The sequence below is a fragment of the Papio anubis genome, chromosome 1 (genome assembly GCF_008728515.1).
Source record: "Papio anubis isolate 15944 chromosome 1, Panubis1.0, whole genome shotgun sequence".
NCBI lineage: Eukaryota > Metazoa > Chordata > Mammalia > Primates > Cercopithecidae > Papio > Papio anubis.
The window spans coordinates 18904705-18922992 of record NC_044976.1 but is presented as its reverse complement, the minus strand read 5'-3'; the positions used below and the strand labels follow the sequence as shown (position 1 = coordinate 18922992).

General features: G+C 48.8%; 1 protein-coding gene across 2 annotated transcripts in view; it reads left to right on the top strand.

Moving 5' to 3' along the window:
• Nucleotides 1–18288, top strand: part of KIF17 (kinesin family member 17) — a 54338-nt gene that overhangs the window by 34551 nt on the left and 1499 nt on the right. The window contains exons 11-14 of one of the 2 annotated variants that reach the window (XM_003891259.3): nucleotides 385–616; nucleotides 11904–12162; nucleotides 13620–13690; nucleotides 17442–17559. In XM_003891259.3, coding sequence (XP_003891308.2) covers nucleotides 385–616; nucleotides 11904–12162; nucleotides 13620–13690; nucleotides 17442–17559 — 680 coding nt within the window. The remainder of the gene's footprint in view (nucleotides 1–384; nucleotides 617–11903; nucleotides 12163–13619; nucleotides 13691–17441; nucleotides 17560–18288) is intronic. The other variant, XM_009200990.3, reaches the window with a different exon arrangement.

Genomic DNA, 18288 nt, shown 5'->3' with positions numbered 1-18288 from the left:
GTGCATTGAGTGCATTGAACATTTTTCATAACCCAGGGTTCTTCTCATCATGCCAGTGGCCTCAGACACAGAACGCACCTGCTCAGCTGCAGGGAGCACCAGCGTGGGAAGTCCGCGGGTCAGGGGTGGGTTAGCTGAGCCCACAGGAAGATTCCCGCCCTGACCCACCACGGTGGTTGAGTGCACAGGCAGGGAGTTGGGCAGGAGTCCTGGTTGGGACCCTGAGCAAGCAGCGTCCTGTCGCTGAGCCTCGGTTTCCCTCCCTGTGAAGTGGGGTCGTTGAAAGGATTTGGTGGGCTCACGCGTAGCCTGGAGCCTGCCAGATGGCACGTGCTCGGTGATGAGCAGATATTTTCTTGTTTGCTTTTTCCTCTGTGCCGGCAGTCTGCAGCTGTTGGAGCAGCAGGTGGTGGGTGGAGAGCAGGCCAAGAACAAGGACCTGAAGGAGAAGCACAAGCGGCGTAAGCGCTACGCAGACGAGCGCAGGAAGCAGCTGGTGGCTGCCCTGCAGAACTCGGATGAGGACAGCGGGGACTGGGTGCTGCTCAATGTCTATGACTCCATCCAGGAGGAAGTCCGGGCCAAGAGCAAGCTGCTGGAGAAGATGCAGAGGAAGGTGAGGCCCAGGTGCAGCCCCCCATGCCCAGCTGTCCAGAGATGGGTGAGACCCCCATCCAGGCATCCCTACACCTTGTGGGAAGCCAGGCAGCCCTCTGCTCTTTACACAGCAGGCATGCATGCATTTATTATTTATTTTCAGAGACAGGGTCTCTCTGTGTCGCCCAGGCTGGAGTGCAGTGGTACAGTCAGCTCACTGCAGCCTCCACCTCCCAGAATCAAGCCATCTTCCCTGTCTCAGTCTCCCGAGTAGCTGAGACTACAGGTGTGCACCACCACACCTGGCTACTTTATGAAATTTTTTGGACAGGCAGGGTCTCACCATATTGCCCAGGCTGGAAAGCACTTATTAAGTGCCTGCAGTGTGGCACACCCTGTTCTGATGCTGGCAGGCAGAGCAGTCACAGGGACAGATGTGTCCCTGTCACTGTGCAGCTTGTCTCCCAGTGTGTGTGTTGTGTGTGTGTGCATGCATGCGGATATGTTGTATGTGTGTACATGCATGTGTGTATGTGTTGTGTGTGTGCGCGTGTGGGTGTGTGTGTGTAAGAAATAACACAGCAGAGAAATAAGCAAGAGAATATCGAGGAGTGGTCAGTACTGTGAAGAGAATACCAGAGTGAGACAACTCCGTTTTTATGTTTTCATTTTTGTAGATGATTAAGTGCAGACATTACAAATGCACAACTTGATTCATTTCTATAAAGTGCTTTCCACAAAGCATGCTCATGAAACAAGCACCCAGACTGGGAACCTTAGAAGGACCTGGGCTACCACAGGTCGGGGACAGGGACGTTCTCCTGGAGGTAGAGACTTCTGGGAGAACTGAGAGAGAGAGAACCAGCCCTGGGTGGCGTGAGGAGGAGCACTGGGATGGAGCCTGAAGCAGGAGAGAGGTCAGCATGTTCTAGGAGCAGAGAGTGGGCAGATGCGGCTGGAGAAAGGGAGTGAGGCCGGAGTCAGGGAGAGTGCGATTCTGCCCGCGGCGAGGGTTACATATGCTGCCTTTGGAGCTCTCTCTGTGCTGTCTGGGTTTCCTGATCCTCATGATGGCTCCTTGGCCATCTTCAGGGTCCTCCCCACCCCTCCCTGCCCCCACCACCATCCTGGCAGCCAAAGGATCTTGCCGAGCATAAAACTTTTTGCCTCTTTGGGCTGGGCGTGGTGGCTCTCACCTGTAATCTCAGCACTTTGGGAGGCTGAGACGGGCGGATCACCAGAGGTCAGGAGTTCAAGACCAGCCTGGCCAACATGGTGAAACGCCATCTCTACCAAAGAAAAATATAAAAATTAGTCCGGCCTGGTGGCGCATGCTGTAATCCCAGCTACTCAGGAGGCTGAGGCAGGAGAATCACTTGACTCTGGGAGGTGCAGATTGCAGTGAGCTGACATCGCACCACAGCACTCCAGCCTGGGTGACAGAGCGACACTCCGTTTCAAAAACAAAACAACAAAACAAAACCTTTTTCCTCTTTAACCTCCTTAGTTTTTTATTTTCTTGGCTTTTTTTTTTTTTTTTTTTTTTTTGAGACAGAGTCTCACTCCGTCGCCCAGGCTGGAGTGCAGTGGTGTGATCTCGGCTCACTGCAAGCTCCGCCTCCTGGGTTCACGCCATTCTCCTGCCTCAGCCTCCCCAGTAGCTGGCACTACAGGCACCTGCCACCACGCCCGGCTAATTTTTTATATTTTAGTAGAGACGGGGTTTCACCATGTTAGCCAGGATGGTTTCCATCTCCTGACCTCGTGATCTGTCCGCCTCGGCCTCCCAAAGTGCTGGGATTACAGGTGTGAGCCACCATGCCTGGCCCTTCTTGGCTATTTTTATGTCTTTTCTTAATGCTCCTTGTTATATTTCCAGTTGAATTCATTCTCACGTAGATATCTTGAATTAGGTCTACATTTCTAATATTTTTTCCTTTCTTTTCATTAATGTCCTATTTCGTATCTTCTTGATTTTTTTGTCCCTCTCTAAGTTTTTCGATTTTGGATTAGAAATGTTCATACCTGTGACTGCCTGTTTAAGAACATTTTATTCAAATGTATTCTAATTGGGGTTATTTTTTAGTTTTTAGTTTTAAGAGTCTCACTCTGTCACCCAGGCTGAAGTGCAGTGGCACGAGCATAGCTCACTATAACCTTGAACCCTTGGGCTCAAACAATCCTCCCACCTCAGCCTCCCAAACTGCTGGGGTAGGTGTGAGCCACTGCATCCGGCCTTGTGTTACATTTTTAATCTGCTGGCTAGGTTCTGTGAGCTTGTACTTTCGGGGAGAATTTTCTTCACTGAAATGTTTTGATTTTTATTTTCTGTTTCTTCTAGTAGCTTTGGTTAGACACATCTGTTCTTTCCTTCTTTTCTTTTTTTTTTTTTTTTTTTTTTTTTTGAGACGGAGTCTCGCGCTGTGTCACCCAGGCTGGAGTGCAGTGGCGCGATCTCGGCTCACTCCAAGCTCCGCCTCCCAGGTTCACGGCATTCTCCTGCCTCAGCCTCCCAGTAGCTGGGACTACAGGCGCCCGCCACCACGCCCGGCTAGTTTTTTGTATTTTTAGTAGAGACAGGGTTTCACCTATTAGCTTGTGGGATGGTCTCATCTCCTGACTTGATCCGGCTTTGCTGATCTCCCAAAGTGCTACATTAGTTTGAGCCATCATACCGCCCCCTTTCTTTTTTCTGTTTATCGTAGATGTCTTGTTTTTCTGGACTATCAATAACAGCTGAAGGCAGAGATGAAGGTTGGGGTGGTATCTTAGGTTTCTTCATTCAATAGCACACTCTTCTCTTTGTATAGTGAAGTGTAGTTTTAAATAGAACTCTAGGCCGAGCACAGTGGCTCATGCCTGTAATCCTAGCACTTTGGGAGGCTGAGGTGGGCGAATTGCTTGAGCCTGGGAGGTGGAACTTGCAGTGAGTGGAGATCGTGACATTGCACGCCAGCCTGGACAGCAGCATGAAACCCTGTCTCAAATTAATCGATCAATCAATCTCTGACTTGTTTCCTATTACTGTGTTAACAAATTACTATACATTTATTTACTTAATATACACAAACATACCATCTCACAGTTCTGTAGGTCAAAGTCTCGGTACAGTGGGGCTGGCTTCTCTGCTTAGAATTCCACGAGGCTGAAATCAAGGTGTTAGTGGGACTTCCTTCAGGAGGTTCTAGGGGAAGAATCCTTGTCCACACTCATTTCAGGTGTTGGCAGAATTTAGTTCGATGAGGTGATTTGCAGCGCTGAAGTCTTCATCTTTTTGCTGACTGTCGGCCACTCTTGGCTTCTAGACACTGCCTGCACTCCTGGGCTCCTGGACCCCTGCAAAGACAGCCAGGGTGGGGAGCAGTCCCTCTCACGCGTGGAATCTCTCTGACTCCACTCCTGCCTCATCTTTCAGAAACATCTTTTCTACCACATCGCTCCTGCCTGCCTCTCTGCCTTCCTCTGTTGCTTTTATTTTTATTTTTCATTTTATTTTGAGATAGGGTCTCGCTCTGTTGCCCAGGCTGGAGTGCAGTGGCACAATCATAGCTCACTGCAGCCTTGACCTCCTGGGCTCAATAAATCCTCCTGCCTCAGCCTCCTGAGTAGCTGGGACTACAGGTACGCACCACCACGCCTGGTTAATTTTTTTTTTTAATTATTTTTTGTAGAGAAGGGGTCTTGCTGTGTTACCTAGGCTGGTCTCAAACTCCTGGGGGTCTTGCTATGTTACCCTGGCTGTCCCAGGCTCAAACGATTCTCTTGCCTCAGCCTCCCAAGTAGCTGGGACCGCAGGCGCGTGCCACTGCACCCAGCTAATTGTTTTGTAGAGAAGGGGTTTTGCCATGTTGCCCAGGCTGGTCTCGAACTCCTAAGCTCAAATGATCTGCCCGCCTCAGCCTCCCAAAGTGCCAGGATTACAGGCATCAGCCACCGGACCCGGCTGCAAAGTCTTTTTTTTTTTTTTGCCAAGGAAGATACCATATTCACAGGCACAAAAATAGGGGGCAGAAATCTTGGGGGTGAAAGGAAAGCTTGTTTTTTTTGGTGGTTTTTGTCTTTTGTGGTTTTTCTCTTGTTTCTGCAGGACTTTCAGTTTCCACATCAAGGGTGCTTCCCACTTCTAAATGCTGCACCTTCTGGAGACTAACTCCTCTGGTCCTGCGCACATGCTGGTCTCTTCTATCAGTTTCTCATTTTCAGGTTTCAGATCTGTTTTTAGGATTTTCTTGCTCCTTGTGGAGGGACTGCACCCTGCCTTCCATCACCTCATTCCTCCTCGCCCCATGCTGTCCTGAGTGCTCTCTGCTTACCCAGGTTCAGGGGCTGTCTGCTGGACTTGAGGGTTTATCTCTGTACTTCCATGTAATTCAAAGCTTCCAGTGTTCTCTGTCTTCAGGTCAGGCTGTAGGCTGGTTAAGGGTGGTTTTATTTTTCTCTCCTGGTTCTTCTGTATGTTTTTTTGGAGGTCTTATGGGAGAGATTCAGACTTAGATGGATCTTTTCATCTTAAGGCACCTAGAGAGCTGTTTTTTGTTTGTTTGTTTGTTTGTTTTATAAGGAAATATGTATGTATGTTTGTGTACACACTGACATGGTTTGGCTGTGTCCCCACCCAAACCTCATCTTGATTTATAGCTCACATAATTCTCATGTGTTGTGGGAGGGACCCGGTGGGAGATAATTGAATCATGGGGTCCGTTTCCCATGATTCAATTATGATTCATGCTTTTGTGGTAGTGAATGAGTCTCATGAGAGCTGATGGTTTTAAAAGGGGAAACCCCTTTCGCTTGGTTCTGATTTTCCTTTTGCCTGCCACCATGTAAGACGTGCCTTTCACCTTCCACCGTGATTTTGAGGCTGCCCCAGGCATGTGGAACTGTGAGTGCATTAAACTTCTTTTTCTTTATAAATTACCCAGTGTTGGGTATGTCTTTATGAGCTTTGTGAAAATGGACCAATACACACACACAAGCACTCAGGCTTCTAGACACTGCCTGCACTCCTGGGCTCCTGGACCCCTGCAAAGACAGCCAGGGTGGGGAGCAGTCCCTCTCACACGTGGAATCTCTCTGACTCCACTCCTGCCTCATCTTTCAGAAACATCTTTTCTACCACATCGCTCCTGCCTGCCTCTCTGCCTTCCTCTGTTGCTTTTATTTTTATTTTTCATTTTATTTTGAGATAGGGTCTCGCTGTGTTGCCCAGAATGGAGTACAGTGGCACAATCATAGCTCACTGCAGCTCTTTCTTAGATAAAAGTAGCTCTAGTGCACGCTTTCTGCTACCTAGCTTTCCTCACGTAACAACATATAGTATCCTGAAGGCCACAGCAGTATGGAAAGATACTCCTCATTCTTTTTTGTTTTTGAGATGGAATCTCGCTCTGTTGCCCAAGCTGGAGTGCAGTGGCCCAATCTCAGCTCACTGCAATCTCTGCCTGCTGGGTTCAAGAGATTCTCCCACCTCAGCCTCCCGAGTAGCTGGGACTACAGGTGTGCACCACCCATGCCCGGCTAATTTTTCTATTTTTTAGTAGAGATGAGGTTTCACCATGTTGGCCAGACTGGTCTTGAACTCCTGATCTCAGGTGATCCACCCACCTCAGCCTCCCAAAGTGCTGGGATTACAGATGTGAGCCACTACGCCTGGCCGCCTCATTCTCTGACAGCTACATAGCTCTCCATCGTGAGTCTGGATCATTGCTTATTGAGTCAGTCCTCTCTTGATAAACACTTGGGGTGTTTCCAATATCTTGTAATAATAAAGGCTGCTGTAGTAAACAGCCTGTGCATATGACTTCTGTATTCTTGGTAGGTTTCTCTAGAATCCATTCCTCGAACTGGGGATGCTGGAACAAAGGGTAATGCAAGTGTGATTTTGCTCGATGTCACTAGATAGGCCAACTTCTCCTCCATAAGGATTGTATTGTTTGGTATTTCCACTAGCATGTATCCATGTGTTTCTCACCAACAGAGTATATTTACAAAAGCCTGGATTTTCTTTTTCTTTTCCCTTTTTTTTTTTTTTTTTTGAGACGGAGTCTCGCTCTATCGCCCAGGCTGGAGTGCAGTGGTGCAATCTCGGCTCACTGCAAGCTCCGCCTCCCAGGTTCACGCCATTCTCCTGCCTCAGCCTCCCGAGTAGCTGGGACTACAGGCACCCGCCACCACTCCCGGCTAATTTTTTGTATTTTTAGTAGAGACGGGGTTTCACCATGTTAGCCAGGATGGTCTCGATCTCCTGACCTCGTGATCCACCCATCTCAGCCTCCCAAAGTGCTGGGATTACAGGCGTGAGCCACCGCGCCCGGCTCTTTTTCTTTTTTGAGACGAGGTCTCACCCTGCTGCTCGTGCTGGAGTGCAGTGGCACGATCACAGCTCACTGCAACTTCAGCCTCCTGGGCTCAGGTGATCCTCCTACCTCAGCCTCCCAAATAGCTGGGACTACAGGTGTGCATCACCATGTCTGGCTGATTTTTGTGTTTTTTGTAGAGACAGGGTTTCACCATGTTGCCTGGGCTGGTCTCAAACTCCTGGGCTCAAGTGATCCTCCTGCCTTGGCCTCCCAAAGTGCTAGGATTACAGGCGTGGGCCACTGCATCCGGCCCCCAAAACTTGGATTTTTACCACTTTGTTAGGTGAGAAATAATATCTTAGTGTTGATTTTTTGTTGTTTATTTTATTTTATTTTTCTGAGATGGAGTTTCGCTCTTGTTGCCCAGGCTGGAGTGCAATGGTGTAATCTTGGCTCACCACAACCTTTGCTTCCCAGGTTTAAGTGATTCTCCTGCCTCAGCGTCCCAAGTAGCTGGAATTATAGGCATGTGCCACCATGCCTGGCTAATTTTTTTAATTTAATAGAGATAGGGTTTCACCATGTTGGTCAGGCTGGTCTCAAACTCCTGACCTCAGGTGATCTGCCCGCCTCGGCCTCCCAAAGTGCTGGGATTACAGGCGTGAGTCACCGTGCCCAGCATCAGTGTAGTTTTAATTTGCATTTTTCTTATTGTAAGCAGTGTTGAATACTTTTTCGTATGTTTTCTGGCCATTTGTAGTTTTTCTCCAAACTATTTTTATCTCTTTTGCTCATTTCTCTATTAAGGTGGTGGTTCTTTTTCTTTTCCACATGTAGAAACTCTTTATACACTAGGAATATTAACTCTTGGTCTGTGATATAAATTGTAAATTTTTTTCCAGTTTGTCTTTTGTCTTTTACTGTGCTTTATGATATTTTTGCCATATGAAAATCTTCAATTTTTAGATTTTGTCAAATTGACCAACTATTAAAAAATTATTGCATATTCATTTTCAATCATAGTTGGGAAAATTCCCTCATGTTTTTTCTAGAACTTCTATGGTTTCATCTTTTTTACATTTAAATCTCTGATCCTTAATCTGTCACAAGGGTGGAGAAAAAAAGTAAATCTCTGATGTAGTTGGAGTTTATCCTGGCACATGTGTGAGGAGCTGATTTGATATTATCTTTTCTTTTTTTCTTTTTCATTTTTTTGAGACAGAGTCTCAGGCTGGAGTGCAGTGGCATGATTTCTGCTCACTGCAACCTCCACCTCCTAGGTTCAAGTGATTCTCATGGCTCAGCCTCCTGAGTAGCTGGGATTACAGATGTGCACCGCCACACCCAGCTATTAAAAAAAAAAAGTATAAAACTTATATTCCAAAAACAATGAAAAAAATGTGAAAGCAATTAAGAAAACCGAAATAAATGGAAAGATATCTCATGTTCATATGAATTGGCAGAGTCGTATTGGTGAGAGGTCAGTACTCCTCAAATTGATCTATAGATTGAAGGCAATCCCTATCAGAGTTTCCGCTGGTTTCTTTGCAGAAATTGATAAGCTGATCCTAAAGTTCACAATGAAATTCAAGGGACTCAAATAGCCAAAACAATCTTGAAAAGAACAAAATCAGGGGAATCACACTTCATGGTTGCAAAGCTTTGCTACAAAGCTACAGTAATCAAGACAGTGTGGTACTGGCGTGAGAACGGACACACAGATCAATGGAATACAATTGAGCATCCAGAAATAAACCCTCATATTTACAGTTATCAATTATTATTATTTTTTTTGAGATGGAGTGCAGTGGTGCAATCTTGGCTCACTGCAACCTCTGCCTCTTGGGTTCAAGCAATTCTCCTGTTTCAGCTTCCCAAGTAGCTGGGACTACAGGCACATGCCACCACACCTGGCTAATTTTTGTATTTTTTAGTAGAGATGGGGTTTCACCATATTGGTCAGGCTGGTCTCAAACTCCTGACCTCAGGTGATCCACCTGCCTCAGCCTCTCAAAGTGCTGGGATTACAGGACTGAGCCACCACATGCAGCCTGTCAACTGATTTTTGATAAGGATGCCAAGATAATTCAGTGGCAGAAGGACAGTCTTGTCAATAAATGGTGCAGGGACAACTGGATATTCACATGCCAAAGAATAATGTTGGACCCTTACCTCACACTGCATACAAAAATTAACTCAAAATGGATCAAAACCTAAATATAAGAGCCAAAACTGTAAAACTCTTGGAAGAAAACATAGGTGTAAATCTTTGTTACCTTGGATTAGGAAGTGGTTTCTCAGGTATGACACCAAAAGCACAAGTCACTTAAAAAAAAAAGAGGGATAAATTGGATGGTGCAGTGGCTCATGCCTATCATCCCAGCACTTTGGGAGGCCAAAGTGGGAGGATCACTTGAACCCAGGAGTTCAAGACTAGCCTCGATAACATGGGGGAAACCCTGCCTCTACAAAAAATTTAAAAAATATTAGCTAGAAGTGGTGGCATGCACCTGTAGTCCCAACTACTCGGGAGACTGAGGACTGGGAGAGAGGGAGGACTGGAAGGTCGAGGCTACAGTGAACCAAGATCACGCCACTGCACTCCAGCTTGGTGACAGTGAGAATTGTATGGCATATGAATTACATGAATTACGTCTCAAGAAAACTGTTATAAAAATTATCGTGCTGGGTGCAGTTGCTCATGCCTGTAATCCCAGGACTTTGAAAGGCTGAGGCAGAAAGACCACTTGAGGCCAGGAACTCCAGACAAGCCTGGGCAACACAGGGAGATCCTGTCTCTGCAATAAATTAAAAAATTAGCAGGGTGTGGTGGCTCACACCTGTAGTCCCAGCTACTTGGGAGGCCGAAGTGGGAGGATTGCTTGAGCCCAGAAGGTCGAGGCCGCAGTGAGCTGAGAAGGTGCCCCTGCACTCCAGCCTGGGCAACAGAGTGAGACCCTGTCTCTAAAAAAAAAACAACAAACAAAAATTATTGTGCGTGATTCCAGATGTCCAAATATATATAATGATTATTATACACACTAACACCATGTGCTTACTACCCAGTCTAAGAAATGCAGCAGGGCTGGGCTCGGTGGATCACACCTGTAATCCCAACACTTTGGGAGGCCAAGGCGGGCAGATCACCTGCGGTCAGGAATTTGAGATCAGCCTGGCCAACATGGTGAAGCCCTGTCTACTTGGGTGGGTACCACAAAAAATGAGCTGAGTGTGGTGACTCAAGCCTGTAGTCCCAGCTACTTGGGTGCTGGGGCATAACAGTCGCTCAAACCCTGGAGGCAGAGGTTGTAGTGAGCTGAGATCTCGCCACTGCACTCCAGCCTGGGCGACAGAGTGAAATCTGTCTCAAAAAAAAAAAAAAAAAAAAAGAAATGGAGCAGGCTGGGCCACTGTGGCTCATGCATGTAATCCCAGCACTTTAGAAAGCTGATGGGGCCGGGCGAGGCTCAAGCCTGTAATCCCAGCACTTTAGAGGCTGAGATCATGGATCACGAGGTGGTCAGGAGATCGAGACCATCCTGCATAATACAGTGAAACCCTTCGCTCTAATAAAAATACAAAAAACTAGCCGGCCAGGTGGCGGGCTGTAGTCCCAGCTACTCGGGAGGCTGAGGCAGGAGAATAGCTGAACCTGGGGAGGCGGAGCTTGCAGTGAGCTGAGATCCGCCACTCCACCTCCAGCCCAGGATAGAGCTAGACTGGGTCTCAAAAAAAAAAAAAAAAAAGGAAAGCTGAGATGGGAGGACTGCTTGAGTCTAGGAGTTTGAGACCAGCCTGGTCAACAAAGTGAAACCTTGTCTCTATTTAAAGCAAACAAACAAACAAAACAAAAGAAATGGAACATTGTTAATCCAGTTGAAACCCCTGTGCACCAGCCTCTCTGTGGCTGTCCTGCCCACCCGTGTCCTGCCAGCTGTTCTCAAATGGGTATCAGTGCATGAATTCAAACATCCTTCTTATTTATTTATTTATTGTGAGACAGAGTCTCACTCTGTCGCCCAGGCTCGAGTGCATTGGTGCGATCTTGGTTCACTGCAACCTTCACCTCCCGGGTTCAAGCAATCCTCCTACCTCAGCCTCCCAAACAGCTGGGATTACAGGTGCCCACCACCACACCTGGCTAATTTTTTTGTATTTTTAGTGGAGATGGGATTTCACCATGTTGGCTAGGCTGGTTTCAAACTCCTGACCTCAAATGATCCACCCGCCTTAGCCTTCCAAAGTGCTGGGATTACAGGTGTGAGCCACCGTGCCCAACCTCAAACATCCCTCTTTACTAATCAAACTGTACCTGCTCTTTGAGGAAACAGACTGTGTACCAGGGAGTCTTGGGGCTCAGGGAGAGGGTGGTTATGGCTGGGGCTGGCAGTCACCTGTGCTCAGGAGGGAATGGGGGACCAGTCTGGCAGACTTGAGCAGGAGACCAAAAGGATCTGGATTGATCAAATCAAGGTGGGTCTTACTCTTAGGTCCAGTGTTTGTCACACCGTAACACAGGGCTGTAGCAGTGGGAGAGTGAGGATTGTCAATCGGAGAGTTTGTGCCTGTTGTCCTCCTTAGACATGTCACTTGTGCCGTTCTCTGAGATCCTTTAGAACTGTGGTGTTAGATGTGGGACCTTCTAAAAGGCCCCTGAATGAAATGTACACTAGGGGATAGTGACTGAGGGCTGGCTGTTGGAGTTGCTGATCAACTTTTGCCCTGCATTTTGCAGGGCTGGGGGGACACATTAGGTGCTCATTTAAATGCCAGGTGGAGAGGCAGCAAGGTGGTTGGATAGACGGAAGGATTGGTGGGTGTGAGAGAAGGTGGATGGATGGATGGAGGGAAGGATGGCTGGATGGATGGTGGGGATGAGAATGGATGGCTGATCAGGCCAGTGAACAGACAATGTGTGGCTGCTGGCTGGACAGTGAGTGGACAGGGCGGTTAGATGGAACGGGAGGTATCTTTCCCTGCTCACTGCCTGTCATCCTTTGCTTTCAGCTTCGGGCAGCAGAGGTGGAGATCAAAGATCTGCAGTCCGAGTTTCAGCTGGAGAAGATCGATTACTTGGCCACCATCCGCCGGCAGGAGCGTGACTCCATGCTCTTGCAGCAACTCCTGGAGCAGGTGCAGCCCCTGATTCGCAGGGACTGTAACTACAGCAACCTGGAGAAGATTCGGCGTGAGTCCTGCTGGGACGAAGATAATGGCTTCTGGAAGATCCCACAGCCCGTCATCACAAAAACCAGCCTCCCAGTAGGTCAGGAGCTTGGCTGGCCCTTGCCCTCCCCTCCCTCCTTCACGGTTCACCATCCTGCAGACTGGCAGGGAGCGTGGGCCTGTCCTTGCAGGCTGTGGGTGTAGCAGACACGTGGGCCTGGGTATCTAACGCGTCAGGACTCTGAGAAAGTGGTGTGTTTTCACACTGTCTGGAGGCAGACAGATGTGGGTTGGAATTCTGGCAGCACCACTGCCTGTGTGCCCTTTTTGGGACTCGGTGTCCTCATCTGTGAAATGGGGATGAATAACAGCACCTTTCTTAAAGTTGCTGTAAGGCTTGAACTGTGTTAACAGGCCAGGTATGGTGGCTCACGCCTGTAATCCCAGCACTTTGGGAGGCTGAGGCTGGCAGATCGCTTGAGTCCAGGAGTTCGAGATCAGCCTGGCCCACGTGATGAAACCCTGTCTCTAAAAAAAAATACAAAAATTAGCCAGGCGTGGCAGTGTGTACCTGTAGTCCCACCTACTTGGGGGGCTGAGGCGAGAGGATTGCTTGAGCCTGGGAAGTCAAGGCTGCAGTGAGCCAAGATTGTGCCACTGCATTCCAGCCTGGGTGACAAAGTGAGACCCTCTCTCAAAACAAACAAACCCCCGAAAAACAAAAACCAGAAATGTGTTAATACACATGAAACGCTTAGAGCAGTGCCTGGCACATAGTGAGTGCTTGCTACATGTTATCCTAATCAGCATTGCCACTGGTTCATCCTTACAACAGCCCTAAGAAGGACAGGTCTTCTACCCCTTTCACATAGGAGCACACAATCTCAGACGGTCTAAAGTCACAGTCACAGCAGTGAGTGGGAGGACCATAGATCGAAACCCACAGTGCAGAGTTTCAGGCCTGGTTCAGCTTCCGCTCTTGCTGCTGACCTCACGTGTGACGTTCCGAAGATCACTGTCCCTCTCTGGGCTTCTTTACAAAGAAGGGGTTGGATGAGATGACCTTGAAGGCCTCCTCACCTCTGATGAGTCTCAGAGTAAAGCCAGACATGCTGTGGCTCTTTCTCCAGCCATGGACCTGACTCTGCGCATTTGGGGAGCCCACAGTGCCCCCCAGGAGTCCTCCCTCTTGCTCAGAGTGTTCATCCAGGTCCGACATCTCTGATATTTATAGATGGCATTGACATTATCCCTGCTGAGACCCCAGCCCACTCCATTTCCCACATGCTCTCGCATGCAGCAGCCTTCCTGTCTGTCCCCACCCTTGCCTGCTGTCTTGCCTGGAAGCCCCTTGGCTGCTATCTTGCCTGGAAGCAGATGAGGGTCTTCTCTGGTGTCTGAGCCCCTCCTGCTGTTTCTTAAAATTATCCCTTGGCTTGGGCTGGGAAGTGTCCTCCCCTGTTTAAGCCTGAGCCAGGCCTGACCCCCACCTCCACCTGTGCCCTCCTCTGGGCCTTGCACCAGGCAGCAGTGACTTCAGCTTTTGTTTTCTCATAGCAGTTTCAACTGGGCCACAGAACAAACCAGCCCGCAAAACCTCTGCAGCAGACAACGGCGAGCCGAACATGGTGAGGACTCCCTCCCGGTGGGGAGAAGGAGTGGGGTGTCGGGGGCTGGGAGGGCTCTGCCCCCAGTGCCGTGGGTCAGCGTTACTGCAGAGAGCTGGTCTTCTACTTTCCTCCTGCCTAAGGATTAAAGAAGGGGCCAAGGCTGGATCCTTTTCATGTCCCTCCATTGGCACCTAGACCCTCAACCCCCTCTGGCCCTCATTCAAAGGCACTCACAGTCATAAATACCAAGGGAAAGTAGATGGTTCCTGGTGGCCCATCTTGCCGGTGAAGGACAGAGGCTTCAGCCTCAAACTCAGAGGACAAGCAGCACATTCTGGTTTCCTGCCGGTAATCCTCAGACCAAAAGGGTCCTCAGAGGGTTCATGAACCAGTAATTGGGATTCCTAAGTCACTTTATTTTCACCTCTCTCGTATTCTGTCTTTTTTTTTTCTAAGCTCAGTGGCAAGACCTATCTCCTATATTTTTCAGTGCAACAGAAATGCATGTTCTTAAAGCATGGGTGGTTTTTTATTTTTTTTTGAGATGGAGTCTCACTCTGTCACCAGGCTGGAGTGCAGTGGTGCGATCTCGGCTCACTGCAACCTCTGCCTCCCAAGTTCAAGCGTTTCTCCTGCCTCAGCCTCAGCTGGGATGACAGGCACGTGCCACCATGCCCAGCTAATTTTTGTATTTTTAGTAGAGACAGGGTTTCACCATGTTGGCCAGGAGAGTCTTGATCTCTTGACCTCGTGATCCACCCGCCTCGGCCTCCCAGAGTTCTGGGATTACAGGTGTGAGCCACCATGCCTGGCCTCTTTTTTATTATTACTATTATTATTATTATTATTATTATTTTGAGACAGAGTCTCGCTCTGTCGCCCAGGCTGGAGTGCAGTGAGCTGAGTGCGGTGGCGCGATCTCGGTTCACTGTAAGCTCTGCCTCCCGGGTTCACACCATTCTTCTGCCTCAGCCTCCCAAGTAGCTGGGACTACAGGTGCCCGCCACCACGCCCGGCTAATTTTTTGTATTTTTAGTAGAGATGGGGTTTCACTGGGATAGCCAGGATGGTCTCAATCTCCTGACCTCGTGATCCACCCGCCTCGGCCTCCCAAAGTGCTGGGATTATAGGCGTGAGCCACTGTGCCTGGCCAAGCAGGGTGTTTTCAATGAAACTCTTCAAGTTTGTTAACTTAGCTGGGAGCTACTGTCCCCAGCAGCCACCAGAGGCCCAGACAGAAGGGCACCAGCGGGGAGTCCACCGGTCCCTGGGGGTGGCCTGGTCAGCAGGCACAGCTTCCACGACACAACTCCATGAACAATGATATGAAAGTTGTTATTATTTATAGATCCTCAGGCTAGGCAGGGCCACCAGAGAGGGACCCAGGCAGCTGGACCCCCTGTTGGTGTCCTTGTGTCTGGGCCTCTGGCGGCTGCTGGGGACAGTAACTACCAGCTAAGTTAATAGAAAAACTCAAAGAGTTGTCAACAAACTTTTTGACAGGGGTTTGACAGCGGTCAAAAAGTTTGTTGATAAGCGGTCAACAAACTTTTTCTGTAAAGGACCCTATCATAAATATCTTGGGCTTTGTGAACCATGTGGTCTCTGTCACAACCACTCAGCTCTGCCACTGTAGCACAAAAACAGCCACAGGTAATACACAAATGAATGGTGTTCCAATAAAACTTTATTTACAAAAATAGTCTGCAGGCCAGATTCTGCCTTAAGCCATTACAAATATTTCAGAAAATCCACATAGAATATACCTTTACAGTTATGATAAGATCGCTAATGAATTCCAACCAAACATCTCTGGCTGAGCAACTCAGGCTGCAAGGGGCCACTCATGGTGGTCTAGAGCTTGATTGGCAGTTTCATAAAAAGGAAATTTGCTGCCAGGAAAAAAGACATTCTTAATCTGGGACCACAAAGAGGTTATGTCAGAATGCGTTCAGCTCCAAGTGATAGATACCAAAGCAAACAACCATAAGAAAAATAGGGAATTTTTTAGTTCATGTAAGTGGACCAGTTTCAGGCATGGCTGGATCTAGGGGCTGAAACAGTCAGGGTCTGTGTCTGTCTTCACCTTTTTTTTTTTTTTTCTTTTGAGACAGAGTTTCACTCTTGTTGCCCAGGCTGGAGTGCAGTGGTGTGATCTTAGCTCACCGCAACCTCTGCCTCCAGGTTCAAGCGATTCTCCTGCCTCAGCCTCCAGAGTAGTTGGGATTACAGGCATGCACCACAACGTCCAGCTAATTTTTTTGTATTTTTAGTAGAGACAGGGTTTCTCCATGTTGGTCAGGCTGGTCTTGAACTCCTGACCTCAGGTGATCTGCCCGCCTTGGCCTCCCAAAGTGTTGGGATCACAGCGTGAGCCACCACTCCTGGCCTATGTCCTCACCTCTTGTTCCTGCTTCCCTTGGTATGCTAGCTGCAGGCTTTCTCCACATGGCTGGAAGGACAGCTGCTGGCCATTGGTGATCCAAAAGGGAGAGAGGCCTGGTCTGTTAAAGCAACTGTCCCCAGTCTTTTTGGCACCAGAGACCAGTTTCGTAGAAGACAGTTTTTCCACAGATCAGGACAGGGTGGGGGTTGGATAGTTTCGGGATGATTCAAGTGCATTACATTTAATGTGGACTTCATTTCTATTGGTATTAGATTGTAATATATAATGAAATAATTATATAACTCACCATAATGTAGAATCAGTGGGAGCCGTGAGCACATTTTCCTGCAACTAGACGGTCCCATCTAGGGGTGATGGGAGACAGTGACGGGTCATCAGGCATTAGATTCTCATAAGGAGCGAGCAACCTAGATCCTTCACATGCGCAGTTCACAATAGGTTGCACTCCTATGAGAATCTAATGCCACCGCTGATCTGACAGGAGGTGGAGCTCAGGCAATAATTCAGGCGATGGGGAGCAGCTGTAAATATAGATGAAGCTTCACTTGCTCACCTGCCGCTTACTTCCTGCTGTGCAGCCCACGGACTGGTACCAGTCCATGGCCTGGGGGTTGGAGGCCCTTGTCTTAAAGCATCCTTAAACTACAGCTCAGGGAGAGATTCTGATTGGCTCTGCCTGGGTCATGGGCCTACTCTTGGACCAATTACTGTGTTTAGGAAGATGTGGTTCTGTGATTGGTGCAGTCTGGGTCACATGTCCAGCTGTGTAGCAAAGGGGTGGGAGTCAGATGTAGTATAGGGCTCTATGAATGCTCACCCCACTGGGACCATCAAGTGGAAGGAGGGCAATTCCCTGAAAAGGGAGATTTAGACTGAAGAAAACAAGTCCATAATAGTGGTGAAAAATAATAGCTCTTGGTGATAAAAACGCTAGGATTCCAGTTCTAATGGTCACAAATGTACCCGTGAGCTGAGGATAGCATCGCATTGCCTATTCTATGAACATGTCGTGATAGATTTGGGGTTTGTGTATCACCCTGGCCCCTGCTGGAGCCGGCAGAACACCCTGTTTTGAGCTTTGTAAGACAGAATAAGGCACTTCCCATCTCAAGGAAGGGGAGGCCGGGTGCAGGCTTGGCTGGAGACTCTGACTTCCTGGCCCCGAGCTACCTGGGATCCCACCCACGAGTCCAGGGCCTACGGTGTAGGGTACACCAGAGTGGGCAGTGCCTGCTCCAGCCCTGTGATAACTTGGGGGAGGCTGGGGTGGCCCCCCACTGCCGCAGGATGCCAGAGGCTGCGGAGCTCTGTGCCAGGGGCATAAACAAGGGGGCGTGACCACGGGCATCTGCATCTTGGCAGGAGGAGGACCGCTATAGGCTCATGCTCAGCCGAAGCAACAGTGAAAACATCGCCAGCAACTACTTCCGGTCTAAGCGGGCCAGCCAGATCCTCGGCACCGACGCCAGGAAGAGCCTCAGTGAGTGTCCCTCCCCTGTTCCCACCCTCTCCACACAACTGGGAGAGGCATGAAGGGGATAGTTTTGAAGTCAGACAGACCTGGGTTCAAAAACTGCTTTCCTCTCGGAGCCTCAGTTTCCTTAGCTACAAAATGTGGGGGGTAACACCAACTTCTCAGGATTAGGTGAGAGGAGATGAGGAAACGGCCCAGCCCAGGGGCTGGTGCTCAATACAGAGTCTCCTCTTTGCTCCATCCTTGTCTCCCCTGGCCCCCCTAGGCACTCAGCACATGGCTCAGGGGCCCGGCTGGGGATGCACGGGTTCAGGTCTCACTAGTTACACACCAGCTTCCTGGCGAGTTACACACCAGCATTGTGACTTCCTCCAAATGCAGATTGACTTCACTTGGCAAGGGCCACAAATGCAAAATACGCTTTTAAGAATTAAGCATCACTTCATTTATCTGCTTTTAAAACTGAAAGCAAAGCCCGCAGAGCTTCCAATAAAATAGCAATAAAAAGCAAATCTTGGCCAGGTGTGGTGGCTCACGCCTGTAATCCCAGCACGTTGGCAGGCTGAGGCGGGTAGATCACTTGAGGCCAGGAGTTCGAGACAAGCCTGGCCAACATGGTGAAACCCCCTCTCTACTAAAAATACAAAAATTAGCCGGGTGGTAGTGGCGCGTGCCTGTAATCCCGCTACTTGGGAGGCTGAGGCAGGAGAATCATTTGAGCTTGGGAGGTGGGGG